Source organism: Lampetra planeri, chromosome 52 (assembly GCF_965212315.1).
Source record: "Lampetra planeri chromosome 52, kcLamPlan1.2.h2, whole genome shotgun sequence".
Lineage (NCBI taxonomy): Eukaryota > Metazoa > Chordata > Hyperoartia > Petromyzontiformes > Petromyzontidae > Lampetra > Lampetra planeri.
The window spans coordinates 3,045,982-3,066,108 of NC_136158.1; the positions used below are offsets into that span (position 1 = coordinate 3,045,982).

A 20,127-nucleotide genomic window follows, 5' to 3' on the forward strand; every position below is an offset into this window, starting at 1 on the left:
CCGAGGAACGTATGGGATTCAACTCCGTGGAGACGGAGCGATGGAATCGGCTGGCGTGCGGGTGCTGGCTGAATTGTTTTGCGTGGCAGGATCACACCCCCCCCCCCCACCGAGAGATGGTTTGATGGCCTGCTCTAGCAGTGGATAGATGGTGGCTGCTGCTGCTGCTGATGATGATGATGATGATTGTCCTTCCATCCCCGATCGATTGTATCCCAAATGTTGCTGTTGGCGTCGAGTCCACGGTACGAAGATCCCTTTCTAACCTGTCACGTGGCAGCGATTTGCGAGCCCTTTGCATGTTAGAGAGCGCCCCAGGGAGGCGGATATCTTAACCTCGAAGGAATTTATATTAGCGCCTTATCCAGGGCGCTTTAAAAAGAATTAACTACGGTGCAGCGTGTGGATGTAATGGCGGAGATGCGATGGGATGAAGCAATGGGGGCGAATCTGTGACGCGTGAATTCGGTGAAAAGCGAAATTGATGACGGTAAATGATGATGAATGGAATGGATTGAATGAAGGGGGTTGATGAGTGAGATATGAGATGAAGTGGTGGTGAGGTGAGCCAGGGAACAATAAGTGGGCTGCTGCCCTTCACGTGACCTCTGGCCTCAGGTCACTTCACGTGACCTCTGGCCTCAGGTCACTTCACGTGACCTCTGGCTTCAGGTCACTTCACGTGACCTCTGGCCTCAGGTCACTTCACGTGACCTCTGGCTTCAGGTCACTTCACGTGACCTCTGGCCTCAGGTCACTTCACGTGACCTCCGGCCTCAGGTCACTTCACGTGACCTCTGGCCTCAGGTTCAAGGGGTGCCTCAGGAAGGGCATAAAATTGGCAGGGGGGGGGTCGCATATGAACGAGGTGGGAGGATGAGGGGGGAAGAGGAGGAGGGAGAGGAGAGGAGGAGGGGGGAAGAGGTGGGGGGGGGAGGAGGAGGGGTAAGGGGAGGAGGGGGTAAGGGGAGAAGGGGGGGAGGAGGAGGAGGGGGGAAGGAGGAGGTAAGGAGAGGAGGGGGGGAGGAGGAGGAGGGGGTAAGGGGAGGAGGGGAGGAGGAGGGGGAGGAGGAGGAGGAGGGGGTAAGGGGAGGAGGGGGGGGGAAGGAGGAAGAGGGGGGAAGGAGGAGGAGGGGGTAAGGGGAGGAGGGGGGGGGGGTAAGGGGAGGAGGGGGGGAGGAGGAGGAGGGAGGAGGAGGAGGAGGGGGGGGAGGAGGAGGTATGGGGAGGAGGAGGAGGAGGAGGGGGAGGAGGAGGAGGAGGAGGAGGGGAGGAGGAGGAGGGGACCGTCATCAACTGACTGGACCAAATCTGCTCGAATGGCTGACTAATTGAACGCCTTTTCTGACCGATGTCGTTTTTATCTCCCAACCCCCCCATCATCTCCCAGCTGGGAGTGGCACTGGGCTTCGTGGTGCCTCCTCTGCTGGTGCCCAGCACGGGGGACACGGAGGCGCTGGGGAAGGGCATCTCCATCCTCTTCTACGGCACTGCCGCCATCTCCACCGCACTCTTCCTGCTCGTCCTCGTCGGTGAGACATCGTCATCTCTTGTCGTCGTCGTCGTCTTCATCATCGTCGTCATCTTCATAATCGTGCTTCATATACCCTCGGGATTTACCAGGGCGGACGCCGGGCGTGAACTGCGGTGGAGACTTTTATTTAAAGCTTTCGTGACTGCAGGGATTCATCTTCTTGATTCTTTCGGTAAAGTCACGTAGAAGGGAAGTAATAAAATAATAAAAAATGCTCCAAGCTCGTGTGCTGTTTCATTCAGACTCTGTCGCCTCGACGGACCTGGTTTTCACCTGAGGACGGCTGCTTGCGTTGTGGCCGAAACGTCGTGAGAATAATTTTATCATGTTTTATTTTTATTATTTTATTACTTCCCTTCTTCGTGACTTTACCGAAAGAACCAAGAAGATGCGGTGGAGACGTTTACTACCTCGCCTGGTATACAGGAGGTCGTGGGTTCGATCCCGACCCTGACGCCTGCTGCTGTATATTTGGAGTTTGCGTGTCTCTCTCTTTCATCATCATCACGGTGGCTAGGAGATGTTAACTACCTCGCCTGGTATACAGAAGGTCGTGGGTTCGATCCTGACACCGTCGCCTGCTGCTGTATATTTGGAGTTTGCGTGTCTCACTCCCCGTGGTGGCGTGGATTTTTCTCCGGGTCCTCCGTGTTTTCCCGTCACATATAGAATCAACATCACACAGTATTTGGCTGCTATACATTTCCACGTGAATAAGCCACTGAGTCGAGCAATAATGAGCATGGTTGGCTACTTATGATGCAAACGAAGTTCAACATACATACATGCAACATACATACAACATACATACAACATACATTGTCAGGATGTGGATTTACAGTGTGAGGGGAAAGTGGTGTCCCTCGCTTTACACGGCAGTAGTAGTAGATTATGTAGTAGTAGATGTAGTAGTAGACACCCGTTGTATGAATTCTCCACAAAATGCTACTCGTTTTATTGACCCCGGAGGGATAAAGGGCTGAGTCGTTCTCCAACCATGATTTGAAATCCTAGAATACACAACAGGCCGCATTAACTTAACAGCAGGCGTCAGGGTCGAGATTGAGCCCACGACCTCCTGCATACCAGGCGAAGTAGTTAACATCTCAACATCGAATCCACGACCTCCTGCAAACCAGGCAAGGTAGTTAACATCTCAACATCGAACCCACGGAACTCCTGCATAAAAGGCGAGGTAGTTAACATCTCAACATCGAACCCACGACCTCCTGCATACCAGGCGAGGTAGTGAACGTCTCAACATCGAACCCACGACCTCCTGCATACCAGGCGAGGTAGTTAACATCTCAACATCGAACCCACGACCTCCTGCAAACCAGGCGAGGTAGTTAACATCTCTCCACAGCTGGCACCCCTTACCGAGACAAGGCCAATTGCTTATTCCGTCCGTTCGATCTCGCTTGCGTTTCGTTTTTTTTGTCGTCGACGGAACGACGACACCACCAAACTCTCGCGTACGCAACTACCGCTTGCCCCCCCCCCCCCCCCGCAGTGTTCCGCGAAGAGCCGGCGCTGCCCCCCAGCAACTCGCAAGCGACGCGGCGCGACTGCGAGGGCGAGGGCACCCCCTTCCACCACTCCATCGTGCGCCTCCTCAAGGACCGTCCCTTCGTCCTGCTCGTCGTCACCTACGGTACCTCCCGCCGAGACGGATCGTTCGCGCCGCCCGCTGACGATCGTCCTCCAAGAGAGGCGCTTTGGGCGGGCTCCCGTTGCGATGGGTCAGAATGGCTGTCGCACACTGGATGCTGATGATCTAGAACGGGGGGGCGGGGGGGGGGGTGAGACGCGTGGCGGCTCCTTCAGCGACTGCTTCTTGACCGCTCGTTATTCGCGACTCGCCGTCTCGTATTCACCGCAGGGCATTGGGGCTTTCGATTTAAAGCTTTCGTGACTGCAGGGATTCATCTTCTTGGTTCTTTCGGTAAAGTCACGTAGAAGGGAAATAATAAAATATGAAAAATACATTTTATTATATTATTCTATTCTTTTATTATGTAAAAATGTTTTTATTTTATTATTTCCCTTCTACGTGACTTTACCGAAAGAACCAAGAAGATGCATTGGGGCTCTTGAAATATTGAGTTGTTTCTTTTTTTTACTTTACCGAATTCGAACTAAAATGCCTCCTCTCGTTATGTTGGTTGCTGAACCCCTGACCTACAAGCTTCCGGTTCAATTGCCCCCCCCACCCCACCCCACCACCTCACCCCTTTGAGACTCTGAAAATTTATATTTTATGAATACCTACCGGAGAATATATATTGGAGTTCCTTAAAAAAAAATTAAGGTTAGAATCAACGAGTACTCCGTTTTTCTCCCACGTGGATTGTTGCTCATTAATGGAGTTGGCCAAACATCCCAATATAGGGCCCCAGAGCTTGGGCAATTGTTGGGTAGCAGCCGGTTGCGGCTGCCTTTTGCCCTCGTCTGTAGTTCCCGTGCCTCTGAGTCTAACGAGATCTGTGCACGTTATATATCAATTCTACCGCTGAGCTTTTTCTTTCTGCGTGCGCATTGCGGGCACCCATCCGAGAGCTTTCCTTGGCACTCAACCAACCCTTCATCGTTTTCAAGGTCTCGGTGAGTTGCAATAGTGTTCTGGGTTGTGTTGCGTGTCACAGGCCCGGGCGTTTATCAGCATTGGCGGCGGTGCGTGAATTGAAGTGCATGTTTAAGAGGGAATGCAGGCTCAAGGGCCTGATGGCAATGCCTCAGCCTGTTGGCAGGGCAGCGTGAAACTTCGCTGCGAAACTACGCTAACCCTGGCGTCAGGGACCTCACCGTGATGGTTCTTAATTACGAGTCGTTCGGCGCGGGGAACACGTCGGGTTCTTCTGCTGTGATCGCAAAGCTAATGGTGAATCAGACCATCATGGGGACCTCCTTTGCAAGTACCAAAATATGAGAATAGGTTTTAAAGGGGAAAACCTATTCTTATATTTTGGCAAAGGAGGTCCCATTATGTAGCTGCTCACCCCGAGCTCTCATTACTTTGATGGTGCATTGTCTTTGTGCTGTACGCCTTTTGGCGTCCTCTGATAGAACACCGTTTGAGACGAGGCTAAAAAAAAAGCTCTCTGGTGTGGACCAATCAGTTTCAAAGACAATGCATATATTATCAGAGTGTGTTTTTTTTTTGCATTCTGACCACATGTATTGTGGTTAATGCAGACATGATTCCTTGAAAAAGGTTTCAGTTTGGTGTTTTAACATCTTAACACCTTCGATTTAAAGCTTTCGTGACTGCAGGGATTCATCTTCTTGGTTATTTCGGTAAAGTCACGTAGAATGGAGATAATAAAAAATATATAATTTTATTATGTTTTATTTTTATTATTTTATTATCTCCCTTCTACGTGACTTTACCGAAAGAACCAAGAAGATCTTAACACCTGTTTTGTTGCCAGAAAAAAAGGGGAAAACCTATTCTGGTGAATCAGACCGTCGGATTACAAATCCGCGGTACGTGTTACGTTTGCGCGTCACGTTAATCGCCCTTCGGTCCACCCGACTGAAGACAGCGAAGACTAATGCGAACATCAACGAAGATCAGGTATTTCGAGAATGCTGTCTCGTGCGAGGAATTGTGTATTCACGTAAAGAGATGCTTTTAAAAGGCAAAGTAAGCAAAGGTGAGCTGCTTAAGTGGACGCTTTTTGAAATCACGTGAGTACGCTCTTCCACGTGCGTGCAAACATCATCATCTGCGCGCACGCATGTGCGTGTGTGCGTGTCGTTGTATTTGGAGGGGCAATCCAGTGGTTAGCTTGGCGCTGCGCTACGAACCCGGCGACCCGAGTTCGATTCCCGCTCACGGCCAACATCAGTGGCGATTGTCTGGAAACCGGTCCTGGGCCTCCCCCCTAAGTCGACTCAGCCTCAAATGAGTACCTGGTGCAGTGGTGTGTAATAAACATCGCCACTAGGGAGACAAAGGCAGCCGGGCGTGGTGGTGGTCACCCACCCCCTCGTGTCCCGTGCCGGCCCTTCACAGACGCTTGCCAACAGCACTTGCCCCAACAGTCTGTCAAGGCTACACGGGGGATCTTTGTCCGTGTGTGGCGGTTAGCGCGGCGCTGCGCTCCGAACCCCCGGCCGCCCGAGTTCGATTCCGGCTCACGGCCGCCAACACCCCAGTGGCAAGAAAGCGGCGAAGCGTTGTCGCTACAACTCCGCCGGGCAGATCGCTCCCAAGTTGAGGCTGCCTCTGCTGCCGCCGCTGCTGCTGCAAGCAGACGATTTGCGCGACAGCTCGCGGACCCGCCACGTGAGCGACTCGTTCAAATGCAATCAAGTTGCTCGACTCGATCCCACGAAGTGTGAGCGCGCCCGGTCACTAACGCCTGCCTTTGTGTTCGCATGCCCCCGTGTGTCTCTGCGTGTCTCTGTGTGCGCGCGCCTCTGTTTTGCACGGATGTCTACGTGCGCCTAGGCATTAACACCGGTTGCTATTACTCAGTGTCGACCCTACTCAACCAGATGGTGGTCTACCACTACCCGGTGAGCAGCGAACCCACATCGCACGGTGCTCGCCGAACTGATTCCAGCCACACGCGAGCAAGCAGACACGTGCGCGCACACGCACGCACACGCACACACGCACGCACGCGCAAAGACAAAGATCCCCCCCCGTGTGGCCTGTAACAGACTGTAGGGGCAAGTGCTGTTAGCGAGCAGCACCTATGAAGGACGGCACGGCACACGAAGGGGTGGGTGGCCAGCAACCACGCCCGACCGCCTTTGTCTCCCCAGTGGCGATGTTTACACACACCGCACCAGGTACTCATTTGAGGCCCAGTACCGGTTCAGATATTCGTCACCGGTGTTGGCCGTGAGAGGGAATCGAAATCGGGATTCCGGGTTCGTAGCACACACACGCGCACACACGTGCGTGCACACGCATGCACTGCACACAAAAGATCCCCCGTGTAGCCTTAACAGACTGTAGGGGCTAGTGCTGTTAGCGAGCACCTATGAAGGCCGGAACGGTACACGAGGGGGTGGGTGGCCAGCACCACGCCCGACCGCCTTTGTCTCCCCAGTGGCGATGTTTACACACCAGGTACTCATTTCAGGCTGAGTCGACCTAGGGGAGGCCCAGGACCGGTTCAGATAATCGTCACTGGTGTTGGCCGTGAGCGGGAATCGAACCCGGGTCGCTAGGTTCGTAGCGCAGCGCGCTAACCGCTACACACGCACGCACGCACATGGTCCTTCCACTGACTGTGCGTGGCGAATGAAATGAATAAGCAGTCAACAAGCCTTCCCCATTCGTCTGTATCTATTCACACAAAAAAATGAGATTTTTGTTTGATTTTGACACAAAAACCATCGGACCCCCCACGGGGGCCCCCGCGTGGCAGGGCCATAACTTCGGCAGCATTAATTGAGTACGAGCAAAACTCGGGACCGGTTGCTTGAATCGACGCCGGTGACCTGCCAGCCGTTTTTGCAAAGGGCCCCCGGGGGGAGATTTGCGTTTGTCGGCTTATCCGTTCAGTTATTTGAGTTCTCCACAACGGCGCTTTTGATTAAACACATTGTGGAGAGAGAGAGAGAGGAATGAAATCGCACCACCGAGCATATTAAAAAACTGGACGTCGCGCAGAGCAAAGCTGGCCTCGTTAGCTTCGGCGCAGAAACGTGAAATGCCCAGCGGACGTGGAACGTTGGGGCCAACGTTGTTTCAGCGTCGGGTCAACCACGGGTCAACGTTGGGTCAACGTTGGGCCAACCATGGGCCAACTACGAACTCGGTAACCCGAGTTCGATTCCCACCCATGGGCACCAACACCAGTGACGATTATCTGAACCAGTCTTGGGCCTTCCCTAGGTCGACTCAGCCTCCAACGAGTACCCGGGGCGGTGTGTAAACACCGCTCCTGCGGACATCTGGAAGGCTCTTTCTTCCGATATTAGGAAGCCACTGGAGCTATGCACTTTTAAATCATCTAGATGAAAAACTTCTTTATTTAAAATTGCTTTTTGTGTTTAGTTTGTTGTCCCACCCCCGCACCTCCGATTAACACGGTTGGCTACGTACGGTGCGAAAGGTCAACATAGATACATTGCCACTAGGGAGACAAAGGTGGCCGGGCGTGGTGGATGGCCACAAACCCCCTCATGCACCGCTCCAGCCTTCATGGATGCTCTCCATAATAGAGGTTTGTGGGGTAGATCTCGTAAATACAAATGTGTCGTTAAGCCCGCCACCACCCGACACAGCCAATTAGTAAGGTTTGTCACGTGAACAAAACATTCCAATTGGTTACTAGTCCAGCACACCGGCGGTGTGTTGGAGAGTAAACCCACAACATTCTAGATTTGAAGCTTTCGTGACTGCAATGATTCATATTCTCAGGTTTTTTCGGTAAAGTCACGTAGGTAAAACATTAAAAGTAATGAAAGTAAAATAAAACAAAACAAAAATAAAAATAAAATTCACGACGTTTCGGAGGCAACACAAGTCTCCGTCATCAGGTGGGACCGTCACAGCCAGATTAGCTGCATCAAGTGAAGCAATGATTCAAAATGTAATCCCTTATAAGCAAGTTGAAGGGGGGGAGGAGAGGGGGGGGGAGTTCATCAGAATGTGGTAGCCAATGAATGGAACGTATCGGGAGGGAGGGGGGTGGGAGGGGGAGGGAGCCAACAAAACATTTGGCGACGGCTTGGACGCGGCTGCTGCGCACGCCAACACAATGGGCAGAAAGGGGGGAGGGGAGGTCTGATACACATGATAGAACAAAGGAACGAAAATGCCCATGTTTATACCAATGCAGGCTGAAAAATGAAGAGAGTACTGTTAAAAATAACTGGGGATGTTAACACTCGGTGAAGTAAATTAAAATAGTGCCTGTCAGATAAGATGGTCCAAAAAGTGTAATTAAGTCTTTTTTGCGTGGTTAATAACATCTTTCCAGTGATTACTGAGTTTGTACCCATCATCACGGTTGAAATTATGTCTGTGTTTGTATATTTGTATGGCTTCGTGTACAAACCTTTGATGGTAGCCAGGAGGCTTGCAGAGAACCTTGGTCTCGGAAAAGACAATATCATGAGAGCCCGCCGAGTTGTAGCAATGATCGGCAACGGCCGAAGAATCAGTTCTGCCGTGTTTCAGATCTGACTTGTGCTCGCGGACACGATCAGCAACATGACGTTTTGTTTCTCCAATGTAGCAATCACCACAAATGCAACTCAATTTGTAGACTCCAGGATACTGTAAGTCAGGAACGACATCCTTCACAGATGGAATCAGATCACGGATTTTATGCACTGTGCTGAATCGGACTTGGATCTTATGTTTGTTTAGAATTTTGGAGATCTTTTTGGTCACGCCTGCTATGTATGGTAACGTGATAGTTTTGGTCGGAGTTTCATGTGGTTGTTTCTATCAGATTCACCATGGAAGTGGAGAAAGACGGTAAACTACCATTCTTGGATATTCTGTTTAAGAGGAGGCTTGACGGATCCTTGGGACATTCTGTCTACAGGAAAGCCACCCACACAGATTCCTACCTGAAACCGGATTCCCACCACCACCCATCTCAAAAGAATTCTCTCATCAAAACGCTATACCACAGAGCCCATGGCATTTCTGACCAACACCACCTGACTGATGAATTAAGACATGTACATCGGGCCCTCAGGATGAACGGATACTCTGACCGTACTATCCGCCAAGCTGTCTCTCCCACCACACAGAAACAACCACATGAAACTCCGACCAAAACTATCACGTTACCATACATAGCAGGCGTGACCAAAAAGATCTCCAAAATTCTAAACAAACATAAGATCCAAGTCCGATTCAGCACAGTGCATAAAATCCGTGATCTGATTCCATCTGTGAAGGATGTCGTTCCTGACTTACAGTATCCTGGAGTCTACAAATTGAGTTGCATTTGTGGTGATTGCTACATTGGAGAAACAAAACGTCATGTTGCTGATCGTGTCCGCGAGCACAAGTCAGATCTGAAACACGGCAGAACTGATTCTTCGGCCGTTGCCGATCATTGCTACAACTCGGCGGGCTCTCATGATATTGTCTTTTCCGAGACCAAGGTTCTCTGCAAGCCTCCTGGCTACCATCAAAGGTTTGTACACGAAGCCATACAAATATACAAACACAGACATAATTTCAACCGTGATGATGGGTACAAACTCAGTAATCACTGGAAAGATGTTATTAACCACGCAAAAAAGACTTAATTACACTTTTTGGACCATCTTATCTGACAGGCACTATTTTAATTTACTTCACCGAGTGTTAACATCCCCAGTTATTTTTAACAGTACTCTCTTCATTTTTCAGCCTGCATTGGTATAAACATGGGCATTTTCGTTCCTTTGTTCTATCATGTGTATCAGACCTCCCCTCCCCCCTTTCTGCCCATTGTGTTGGCGTGCGCAGCAGCCGCGTCCAAGCCGTCGCCAAATGTTTTGTTGGCTCCCTCCCCCTCCCACCCCCCTCCCTCCCGATACGTTCCATTCATTGGCTACCACATTCTGATGAACTCCCCCCCCCTCTCCTCCCCCCCTTCAACTTGCTTATAAGGGATTACATTTTGAATCATTGCTTCACTTGATGCAGCTAATCTGGCTGTGACGGTCCCACCTGATGACGGAGACTTGTGTTGCCTCCGAAACGTCGTGAATTTTATTTTTATTTTTGTTTTGTTTTATTTTACTTTCATTACTTTTAATGTTTTACCTACGTGACTTTACCGAAAAAACCTGAGAATATAAACCCACAACATTTACCGTTCGACTTCCGTGACGTTTTCCCCGGTAATTACAACCGGCATCATCAGAGCTATTCGTCGGGGCTACTCACTTACAGCACTTGCTCCTTGCGGTCTGTTCAGGCTGTACGGGTGGTGTGGGGAGCTGGGGAGATATTCGTCGCTTTGTCTTTGTGTGCGCGAACACAGGGCGAGGAGATACACGCCGGCCGCATCGGCCTCACCCTGGTGCTGGCCGGCATGCTGGGCTCGCTGCTGTGCGGGATTTGGCTGGACTATACCAAGACGTTCAAGTACGTGCGCTTGCTTTGGTGACTCTGTAAACTGTCGCTTGAATTTGCGACGATTTGCCTGAATGCGAAAGTTTATGTGCTTCTCGAACCGTTGCTCGGTGGCTGTTTGAACTGGTGGTTGCATTCGAATTCAAATTGTTATTTTGCTGCTGTTGCTGCTGCTGCTGTTGTTGAATTTGATAAGGGGAGATGTCAAGGAAGTTGCGTTACGTCAGTGTGTTACGTCGCCGTGGTTACTGTTTGGCATCGACGTGGCAGGTTAACCGAGATTCGTCTGGTGTCGTTATTTCATCACCCACGGTGGCAAGATGTTAACTACCTCGCCTGGTATACGGGAGGTCGTGGGTTCCATCCCTATCGTAACGCCTGCTGTATATTTGGAGTTTGAATTTCTCTCTCCCCGTGGTCGCGTCGATTCTTCTCCGGGTCCTCCGGGTTTTTCCTCCACATTTAGAATGAACATCACGCGTTCGCAGTATTTGGCTACTGCTATAAACTTCCACGCGGTAAGTCACTTTGCCGAGCAATCATTTGTGATAGCCAGGAGGTTACCTCTGAAAAAATAGCTAATATAGCACAGTGGGTTCTAGATTTGAAGCTTTCGTGACTGCAAGGATTCATACTCTTAGTTCTTTCGGTAAAGTCACGTAGGTAAAAAATGAAGTAAAAATTAATAAAAATGAAAGAATAAAATCACGACGTTTCGGAGGCAACACAAGTCTCCGTCATCAGGTGGGACCGTCACAGCCAGATTTGCTGCATCAAGTGACTTGTGTTGCCTCCGAAACGTCGTGATTATATTGTTTTATTTGTATTAATTTTAATTTCATTTTTTACCTACATGACTTTACCGAAAGAACTAAGAGTATAGCTCAGTGGTCCTTAAGTGGTAAAATAATAAAAAAATAGTTTCGTGTTTAGTTGTAAGCTCGCCGGACGTGTTTGTTGTTGTTGTTGTTGTTGGCCGTCGTGTCTGCGTGGACAGGCAGACAACGCTAGCCGTGTACGCGCTCTCCCTTGCGGGGATGATCATCTTCACATTCACGCTGATGCTGGGGAAACTCTGGGTCGTCTATCTCACCGCGGGGCTCCTTGGGTGAGTTCTCCACCCCTTTTACTTTTTCTTGAATAATTGAAGTTGTTTGCGTCGTTTCCCATCCAGCAGCGTTCGTCCCGATTTGCGCCACCTCGCGTCAACGTCAGCGAGACGGAGCGTTCCCCTCTGTCTTGGAGAACGGCCCGCTGAAGCGGATACAGCACAACTACCTCTAAGGGATCCCTTTAAAAAGCGACCTCTGGTCCATGTGCGCACGTCAACATCAGCGGGACGGAGCGTCCGCTCGGATCTCTCGCAGAGCGACGAGCACAAACCTCCGTCTTGGAGAACGGCCCGCTGAAGCGGATACAGCACAACTACCTCTGAGGGATCCCTTTAAAAAGCGACCTCTGGTCCATGTGCGCACGTCAACATCAGCGGGACGGAGCGTCCGCTCGGATCTCTCGCAGAGCGACGAGCGCAAACCTCCGTCTTGGAGAACGGCCCGCTGAAGCGGACATCGTAGAACTACCTCTCCACAATAGCCAAATTGTTAAATAGAACTACCTCTGATAGATACCTTCACAGTGAACTCTGGCCCATGCATCCACATAGTAGAGGGCAGTATTCCCCCACCACCCCGACTCTCCATATGAGAGTAATGTCCGTCGCATGTTCTCAGAGCTGGAATTGTATTTTGCCAAACTAAGTGCGGAACCAACATTTTACATGGCGGGGAGTTTTTTTTTTTCAATCGTTGTCGTGTGCGGTCATTCGTGACCTGGCTGAGACCATCAACTCCGCACAACCTGAGGACCGAATTTAATCACAGGCAGCTTGCCTGGGCTCGAACCCAAGACGTCGGCAGCGTTACGACTGTTAAGAAACACGGAACGGACGCACACCGTGGACAATCCAGAGGTCGCCAGTTCCATTCCATCTCCAGGTGCGGCAGTCGAAAACATTCGGCACGTTTCCTGAATTTGACCGCCAACCCCCCCCCCCCCCCCTGTCGACCCAGCAGTATAATTTGTTATGCCGCAGACTCATCGATCGACTGCGCGCATGTCTGTGTGTGTGTTTTTGTGTCTGTGTGTGTGTGTGGAGCGGTACTGTAGCGGTTATCGCGTTCTGCTACGGACCCAGGGACCCGAGTTTGATTCCCGCTCACGGCCAACACCGGTGACGATTATCTGAACTGGGTCCTGGGCCTTCCCTAGGTCGACTCAGCCTTCAACGAGTACCTGGGCCGGTGCGTAAACATCGCCACTAGGGAGACAAAGGCGGCCGGGGGTGGTGGTGACCACCCACGCCCTCGTGTGCCGTGCCGGCCTTCATAGGTGCTCGCTAAACGGCACTCGCCCCAACAGTCTCGTTGAGGCTACACGGGGGCTTATGTTTGTCATTGTGGGAATGCCCCTAATCTGTCCAGGTTTTTTATGACGGGATATCTTCCGCTGGGATTTGAGTTCGCGGCTGAGATCACCTACCCCGAGTCGGAGGGCACGTCTTCGGGCCTGCTCAACGCCTTCGCCCAGGTGCAACTCTTTCTAACGTCAACTCGGCACCTTCACTCATTTCACTCGTCACGCGCCCAGCCGGCGGGAAGGGCCGTCGTGCCCGACGCTGCGCCTGACCTCTTGCGACGGTGTTCGCGTTGACCGCTCTCGGCTGCCGCCCAGTACCGGCGTCTCGAGTGATTTGTTTTGGTCCACGGATCACGCGGGGGGGGTGGGGGGCACCATTCCTTTGATGGTCTCTGTCCTCGCTTCGAACATATCGACCGCCATCGGCCGTTTGCTGCAGGAGTTTGTGCATCAAGACGGGGCGACGTGTCCGCGGAACAGCCTTCGAACTAATCAGATTCAGAACACATTCCTGCAGAGGGAGCTGGTAGGAACGTTGGGTTGCTTGGTCAATGGCCAGGGTCAACGGCGGCGTGGTATATTCCGCAAATATGCCCGACTGTGAGGGTGGGCACAAGCCGGCGTGAGTAGGTTAAACGTTGAGTTTTATAAGGGCACCACGGGGTGACCAGCCCCTCCCCACCCAGCCCAACCCCCCACCCAGCCCCACCCTCCCCACCCAGCCCCTCCCCACCCTCCCCACCCAGCCCTTCCACACCCTCCCCACCCAGCCTCTACCCACCCTCCCCTCCCCACCCTCCCCACCCAGCCCCTCCCCACCAAGCCCCTCCCTCCCCACCCAGCCCTTCCCTGCACGACGGACACAATAATCCCCTGTGGGCTGGTGTAACCGGGAGGTTCCTACCAGTAATATTTATTTGTGCTGGAGGAATCCGATGAGCTATGAAGCTCTTTTTCACGGATGTCCAGTCGGGGCACGTGGTCAGAACTTTACAACAATAAACAGCACAAAAGCAGGATAGCAGTGCAAAGTACAAGAAAGGTACAAAAATCTCCCAAACACCAACAAATACATCACTAATCCACCCCCATCCTATTCTAGGTTCTTTCGGTAAAGTCACGTAGAAGGGAAGTAATAAAATCAATATATAAATATAAAACAATAAAAATTCTCACGACGTTTCGACTGCAACACAAGCAATCACACCTGATGACGATTGCTTGTGTTGCAGTCGAAACGTCGTGATAATTTTTATTGTTTTATATTTTATTATTTCCCTTCTACGTGACTTTACCGAAATAACCAAGAATATGAATCCCTGCAGTCACGAAAGTTTGAAATCGAAATTCATCCCCATCCTACCAGGCACAGCTCACCGAGGTTTATTAACTTATTTTTAAAAAGTGACCTGGCCGTAAATTATAGCTCAACAAAGGTGGCTTGTCATTTGAACATTTATAGCAACAAAAATAATCGAAATAGTCTCAACGCATGTTTCTACTCAACACTATCATCAATTGCACTGCTCTACAAGGAAAAAACTAAAACAAATGCACTGTAGTCACTCGCTGTTCGCGAGCGGCACGTTCCGGAGATGCTCGTGGAGGTCAAACTTCGCGGATAAAGATGCTGGCCCTCCGAATATCGTACGCGCGACGTCCGCAGATGACGATGATGACGACGATGATGATGACGATGATGATGACGATGATGACAAATGTTAGCGGTGACCACGTGATTCCGCTGGCAGGTTTGCGGAATCGCCCTCACGTTGTCCCAGGGAAACATCGTCACGAATTTTGACCCCCGCGCCGGAAATCTGCTGCTCTGCTCCGCACTGCTGCTTGGAACCATCTTGACAGGTGAGAAATGTTCCAAGTTTATCGTTTTACAGTTCACATAGTTTTACAGTTGGTAGTTTTATCGTTTAAGTGCAGGCACGCATTGCTAACCACCTGCTTCTCGTAAAACACCCCACTGTCATTATTCATATCATTTTAGAGCTTGGATTTCTATGCATGCATGAATGTTGAACTTCTTTCACACCATACGTAGCCAACCGTGCTCATCGGTGGTGCGGGGGAAGGACAACAAACTAAACACATAACGCAGTTGTAAATAAATGAGTTCTAAATCTAGATGATTTAAAAGTGCATAGCTCCAGTGGCTTCCTAATAATAATAATAATGTCTCGGGCGCTCAAATGCCTCGGAGCTTGCCGTGATGTGATGGCTGGCGCACCGCGACTTGCAAATCCAGAGGACGCCGGCTCGATTCCATCTCCTTTACACACAATATTTTAACATATTTTTTTAGCAATCGAATAATTCTTTCCATGCTCCCTTCGTCCCCTTGTCTGCATGTCGAAGCACTCATCAAGGCTGACCTGCGCAGGCTGGCGGCAAACAAGATGGGCGTGGACATGGAGGTAAAGCGATTTCACGGGCTCGCTCGTTACAACGTCGAATTGACGCGCGGGGGGTCAGGTCCCCGCTACGTGCGTGGTCGTGAGGGTTTGTTCTTCGATTTGCCGGCGAGCCGAAACGATAATCGTTGTGTGCGTCACAAACGCTTGGCACGCCCGGCGATTTAATTTGTCTGGTTGGCTGCGTAGAGTGCGAAAGAAGTTCAACATACTCTACATATTCATAATCAACGTTTTTGGGTTTAGATCGCGCTATTTATAAATGTGTCGTAACCCTCCACCACCCGACACGGCCAATCAGTAAGAAAGTGTCACGTTGACAAAAGACAAATAGTTCACTGCTTTAGCCCACCGGTGTGTTGAAGCGTGAAACCACAACATTTACAATTTTTGAGTACGACGTTTCGCTGGTAATTGCATCCAGCATCATCGGGCAATTCGCCAGAATGGCGAATTTTTACGACACATTTATAAATAACGCGATCTAAACCCAAAAAACGTTGTTTATGAATAATATTAATCGCGATAGCCTACGTGTTATACTCTACATACATACAAGTGGGAACTTGGGAAAACTAGTACCCATTTTTCCACTTGCATATCGTAAAAACTACTAAAAACTATTTTCAATGTTACCATATAAGGCTCACTGAGCTATACAGCTCTGTTTCAGAAGCCACCTGGCCACAAATGATGGCCCATTGAAGTTGCTTATCATGTGGAACTGTATAGCAGCCAAATACTCTTAAACAGATGTTTCTAAACGCATGTCGATTTAAAATGTAGAGGGAAACGCCTGAGAAAAACCCACGCGACCACGGGGAGAACAGGCAAACTCTAAATATACAAGTTTCAGGGTCGGGATCGAACCCACGACCTCCTGTATACCAGGCGATGCAGTTAACATCTCCTAGCCACCGCGGCGAGCTGAGCCTGCATGTGGCCAGCACGGCACGGGTGGTTTTCCACTGGCTATTTGCCACACAGGACACATGAATCCGGGCTTTGGGCGGTGCAGCGCGTGTGGATGTGTGAAATCGGGTCACCATTCATCAACCCACACCCCGGACCTGGGTGGTGAAGTATGGTCAAACAGCCCCATGTTTATTTATTTTATTTATTTATAGTTTTTTTTATAAGGCAGAAGAGCTTCAGAGAAGTTAAATGTAGTTTAAAAAAATATATCTAGTTTATCTCACGTATCATTAAAGTAAATGAGTATTTTAAAAAAAAATTCTCAATGGGAGAATCTCGGCTAGTTCTCGAGGTGCAGCATCCCCATCCTGAGGGAACGCGGACGGCAAGAAATGCCAAAAGCTTTCGACACGTTTTGTTGGGCTGACGGAGGAGCGTGCGGTCGGACCTCAAACTCCTCGAGCAAGGGTCAAGGGTCGCAAAGCTGCGCGGTTTCATCGGTCAAATACATTGTGGCGATTGCCGAAAGGAGTGCGCGGTTGAATTAAGCCCAGTAAATTTGCAGTCGTGCAGCACGGAGCCCAATTGGAAGGCAGCGGTGTAGGTCCGGTAAAGTCGGGGAGATTGAGGGTCCCCTGACGAGAACTAGCGGTCAGTCAGCCGTCCCGCGGTGGCATTCTGCATGCCCTGGAGTACGTCCGTACGTTGAACGTATTTCACACATGGTACGTGACCGGCCGTGCGAATCGTAGGTGCGGGCGGGAAGGATCACAAACTAAACGCAAAAATCAGTTCTAAAGAAATTCGTTTTCAATCTAGATTTCAAAGTTCATAGCTCGCAGTGGCTTCCTAGTATCAGAAGAGCGTTCCAGACGGCCGCAGAAGCACACCTGAAAGCGCGCGATGCGGTGCACATCTTTGTTCGATGGCCAGCCACAAGCCGCTGTGAAGTAAATCCACCTTCTTCACACCGTGGAAGACCCACTGCCATAGTCGAGACGAGGTGTTACGTGGGCATTCAGGACGTGACCAACACCACGTGGAGGCCTTCATCCAGTAATTGAACCTCATGGCGGGACCCTGGGGTCTCGAAGAAACGCAAGTAAAAATCGTAATTAGTGAATTTATTTTTGGTCGACTCCGTCCCACCGCGCGCATCAACGCTGCGACCCGCCCGGCGCGGATCGTTCTGTTGTCGTGTCGTCCAAGCGCAGCGGCGAGGATGGATGCGCAGAAGAAACAAAACTTTGAAACTTTGATTAGCGCATCGTGTAAAGCTCGTCGAGAGGAATAGATGGCCGCGTCGTTCGCCTTCAACAGACGTAAAATGACGTCGCAACGCAGTTGATGCGAGAGCCGGGGGCTTATGGGACCCCGGGGTCCCGCCATGAGGTTCAATTGAATAACTTAAGTATGAAACGATGTTCCCTGTTTTGTATTTAGGCTCTTCACTGTGTCATCTGATCTACTGTTTTCATATTAACACACACACACATGTCTTTATTCAGAAACCGCAAATAGTCATAAATGGGACTACTCCAGAAAAGAAGACATTTGAAGTTCTCCATCAGAGCGCCCTGTGATCAACAGCGAACGCCAGACGGACGTGTGGGGGTGGCTCTACGCGGAGTTTCTACAACGACGGTGCAAGCGTCATCCTGTTCGCACGTCGGCTAAAGCTCCAAATGGTGTTTCGCTATTTTTTGTTCAATCCACTACCTTTGACAAAAAAACAACAAACAAACAGACAACGAATAAACACTGCCCTAATAGGGGAAAATATAAGAGGCGACATTGTTGTGGGCAATGACCCTTCCTCACAGTGTGATGTGCTGAAGAAGGTACATTACCCAAAACGTTGCCTGTTATATATATATACACACAGGGACTCTCCTTACAAACGAGTTATATTCCAGAGGTCTGTTCGCAAGTCGACTTGTTGACAAGTCTAACTTTATTCCAAACATGTTGTACGGCATGTACACTAAACACGGGGAATGGCTTTAAAAGTTGTATAATCTCCTGTAGATGTAGATACCACTGGTTCTTCATGTTCTGCAGATGCAGATGCCACTGGTTCTTTATATTCTGCAGATGCAAATGCCACTGGTTCTTCATGTTCTGCAGATGCCACTGGTTCTTAATGTTCTGCAGATGCCACTGGTTCTTCACGTTCTGCAGTTGTAGATGCCACTGGTTCTTCACATTCTACAGATGTAGATGCCACTGGTTCTTCACATTCTACAGATGTAGATGCCACTGGTTATTCATGTTCTGCAGATGTAGATGCCACTGGTTCTTCACATTCTGCAGATGTAGATGCCACTGGTTTTTCACATTCTGCAGATGTAGATGCCACTGGTTCTTCACGTTCTGCAGGTGTAGATGCCACTGGTTCTTCACGTTCTGCAAATGTAGATGTCACTGGTTCTTCACGTTCTGCAGGTGTAGATGCCACTGGTTCTTCACGTTCTGCAGTTGTAGATGCCACTGGTTCTTCACATTCTACAGATGTAGATGCCACTGGTTCTTCACATTCTACAGATGTAGATGCCACTGGTTCTTCATGTTCTGCAGATGTAGATGCCACTGGTTCTTCACATTCTGCAGATGTAGATGCCACTGGTTTTTCACATTCTGCAGATGTAGATGCCACTGGTTCTTCACGTTCTGCAGGTGTAGATGCCACTGGTTCTTCACGTTCTGCAAATGTAGATGCCACTGGTTCTTCACGTTCTGCAGGTGTAGATGCCACTGGTTCTTCACGTTCTGCAGTTGTAGATGCCACTGGTTCTTCACATTCTACAGATGTAGATGCCACTGGTTCTTCACATTCTACAGATGTAGATGCCACTGGTTCTTCATGTTCTGCAGATGTAGATGCCACTGGTTCTTCACATTCTGCAGATGTAGATGCCACTGGTTTTTCACATTCTGCAGATGTAGATGCCACTGGTTCTTCACGTTCTGCAGGTGTAGATGCCACTGGTTCTTCACGTTCTGCAAATGTAGATGCCACTGGTTCTTCACGTTCTGCAGGTGTAGATGCCACTGTTTCTTCACGTTCTGCAGTTGTAGATGCCACTGGTTCTTCATGTTCTGCAGTTGTAGATGCCACTGGTTCTTCATGTTCTACAGATGTAGATGCCACTGGTTCTTCACCTTCTGCAGATGTAGATGCCACTGGTTCTTCACATTCTGCAGATGTAGATGACACGTCAAACGCCAGGCAATCCCGGTGTAGTTCGCTTAGCTTTTTATCTTTATAATAGTATCAAAAAGCAATCTAAATGACAAGCTGTAATTTGACTAAATATGGCCGTCGTGTAATTAACAGGGGCTGTATTTAGAAAATTGTTCTACTGGGGCACCCGCACACTCATGAATATCCCGGTATTTTATTGTTGTAACTTTGTGACCCTCTCCTACTGGACATCTGTGAAAAAGAGCTTCATAGTTCATCGGATTTCTCCAGAAAAAATAAAGAATCTGATTCTGATACTGCGATGGCAGTGGCGCACAAGCACAAACAACAACACAGAATCAACATATTTGTCACTAAATTCTACGTGCAATAAATAAGTGCCATTACCAAAACGTTGCCTGTTATGTATATATATTTTCATTTAAAGGCCACAGTGTTATTGACGGATGTGTTGTGATTTTTGACAAAACTGCTTTACCAAGCGCAGCTACCCTCTTGATTGTAAATCGGTTTAAAATCTATGTTGTTTAACAAGGTGAGAAACGCAAGAGGCCAGGGTTAGTCTCATTTGCAAGAGTCA

At 49.7% G+C, this 20,127-nt stretch overlaps 1 protein-coding gene across 1 annotated transcript in view; it reads left to right on the top strand.

Moving 5' to 3' along the window:
* LOC144734669 (choline/ethanolamine transporter flvcr2a-like) overlaps nucleotides 1–19,939 on the top strand; it is a 22,363-nt gene extending 2,424 nt beyond the window's left edge. Inside the window, exons 2-10 of the mRNA XM_078616959.1 lie at nucleotides 1,391–1,532; nucleotides 3,048–3,188; nucleotides 5,991–6,058; nucleotides 10,495–10,598; nucleotides 11,584–11,694; nucleotides 13,067–13,172; nucleotides 14,753–14,864; nucleotides 15,372–15,430; nucleotides 17,851–19,939. Of these exons, the coding sequence (XP_078473085.1) occupies nucleotides 1,391–1,532; nucleotides 3,048–3,188; nucleotides 5,991–6,058; nucleotides 10,495–10,598; nucleotides 11,584–11,694; nucleotides 13,067–13,172; nucleotides 14,753–14,864; nucleotides 15,372–15,430; nucleotides 17,851–17,925 (918 nt within the window). The 3' untranslated portion in view covers nucleotides 17,926–19,939. The remainder of the gene's footprint in view (nucleotides 1–1,390; nucleotides 1,533–3,047; nucleotides 3,189–5,990; nucleotides 6,059–10,494; nucleotides 10,599–11,583; nucleotides 11,695–13,066; nucleotides 13,173–14,752; nucleotides 14,865–15,371; nucleotides 15,431–17,850) is intronic.
* Nucleotides 19,940–20,127: the final 188 nt, after the last annotated feature.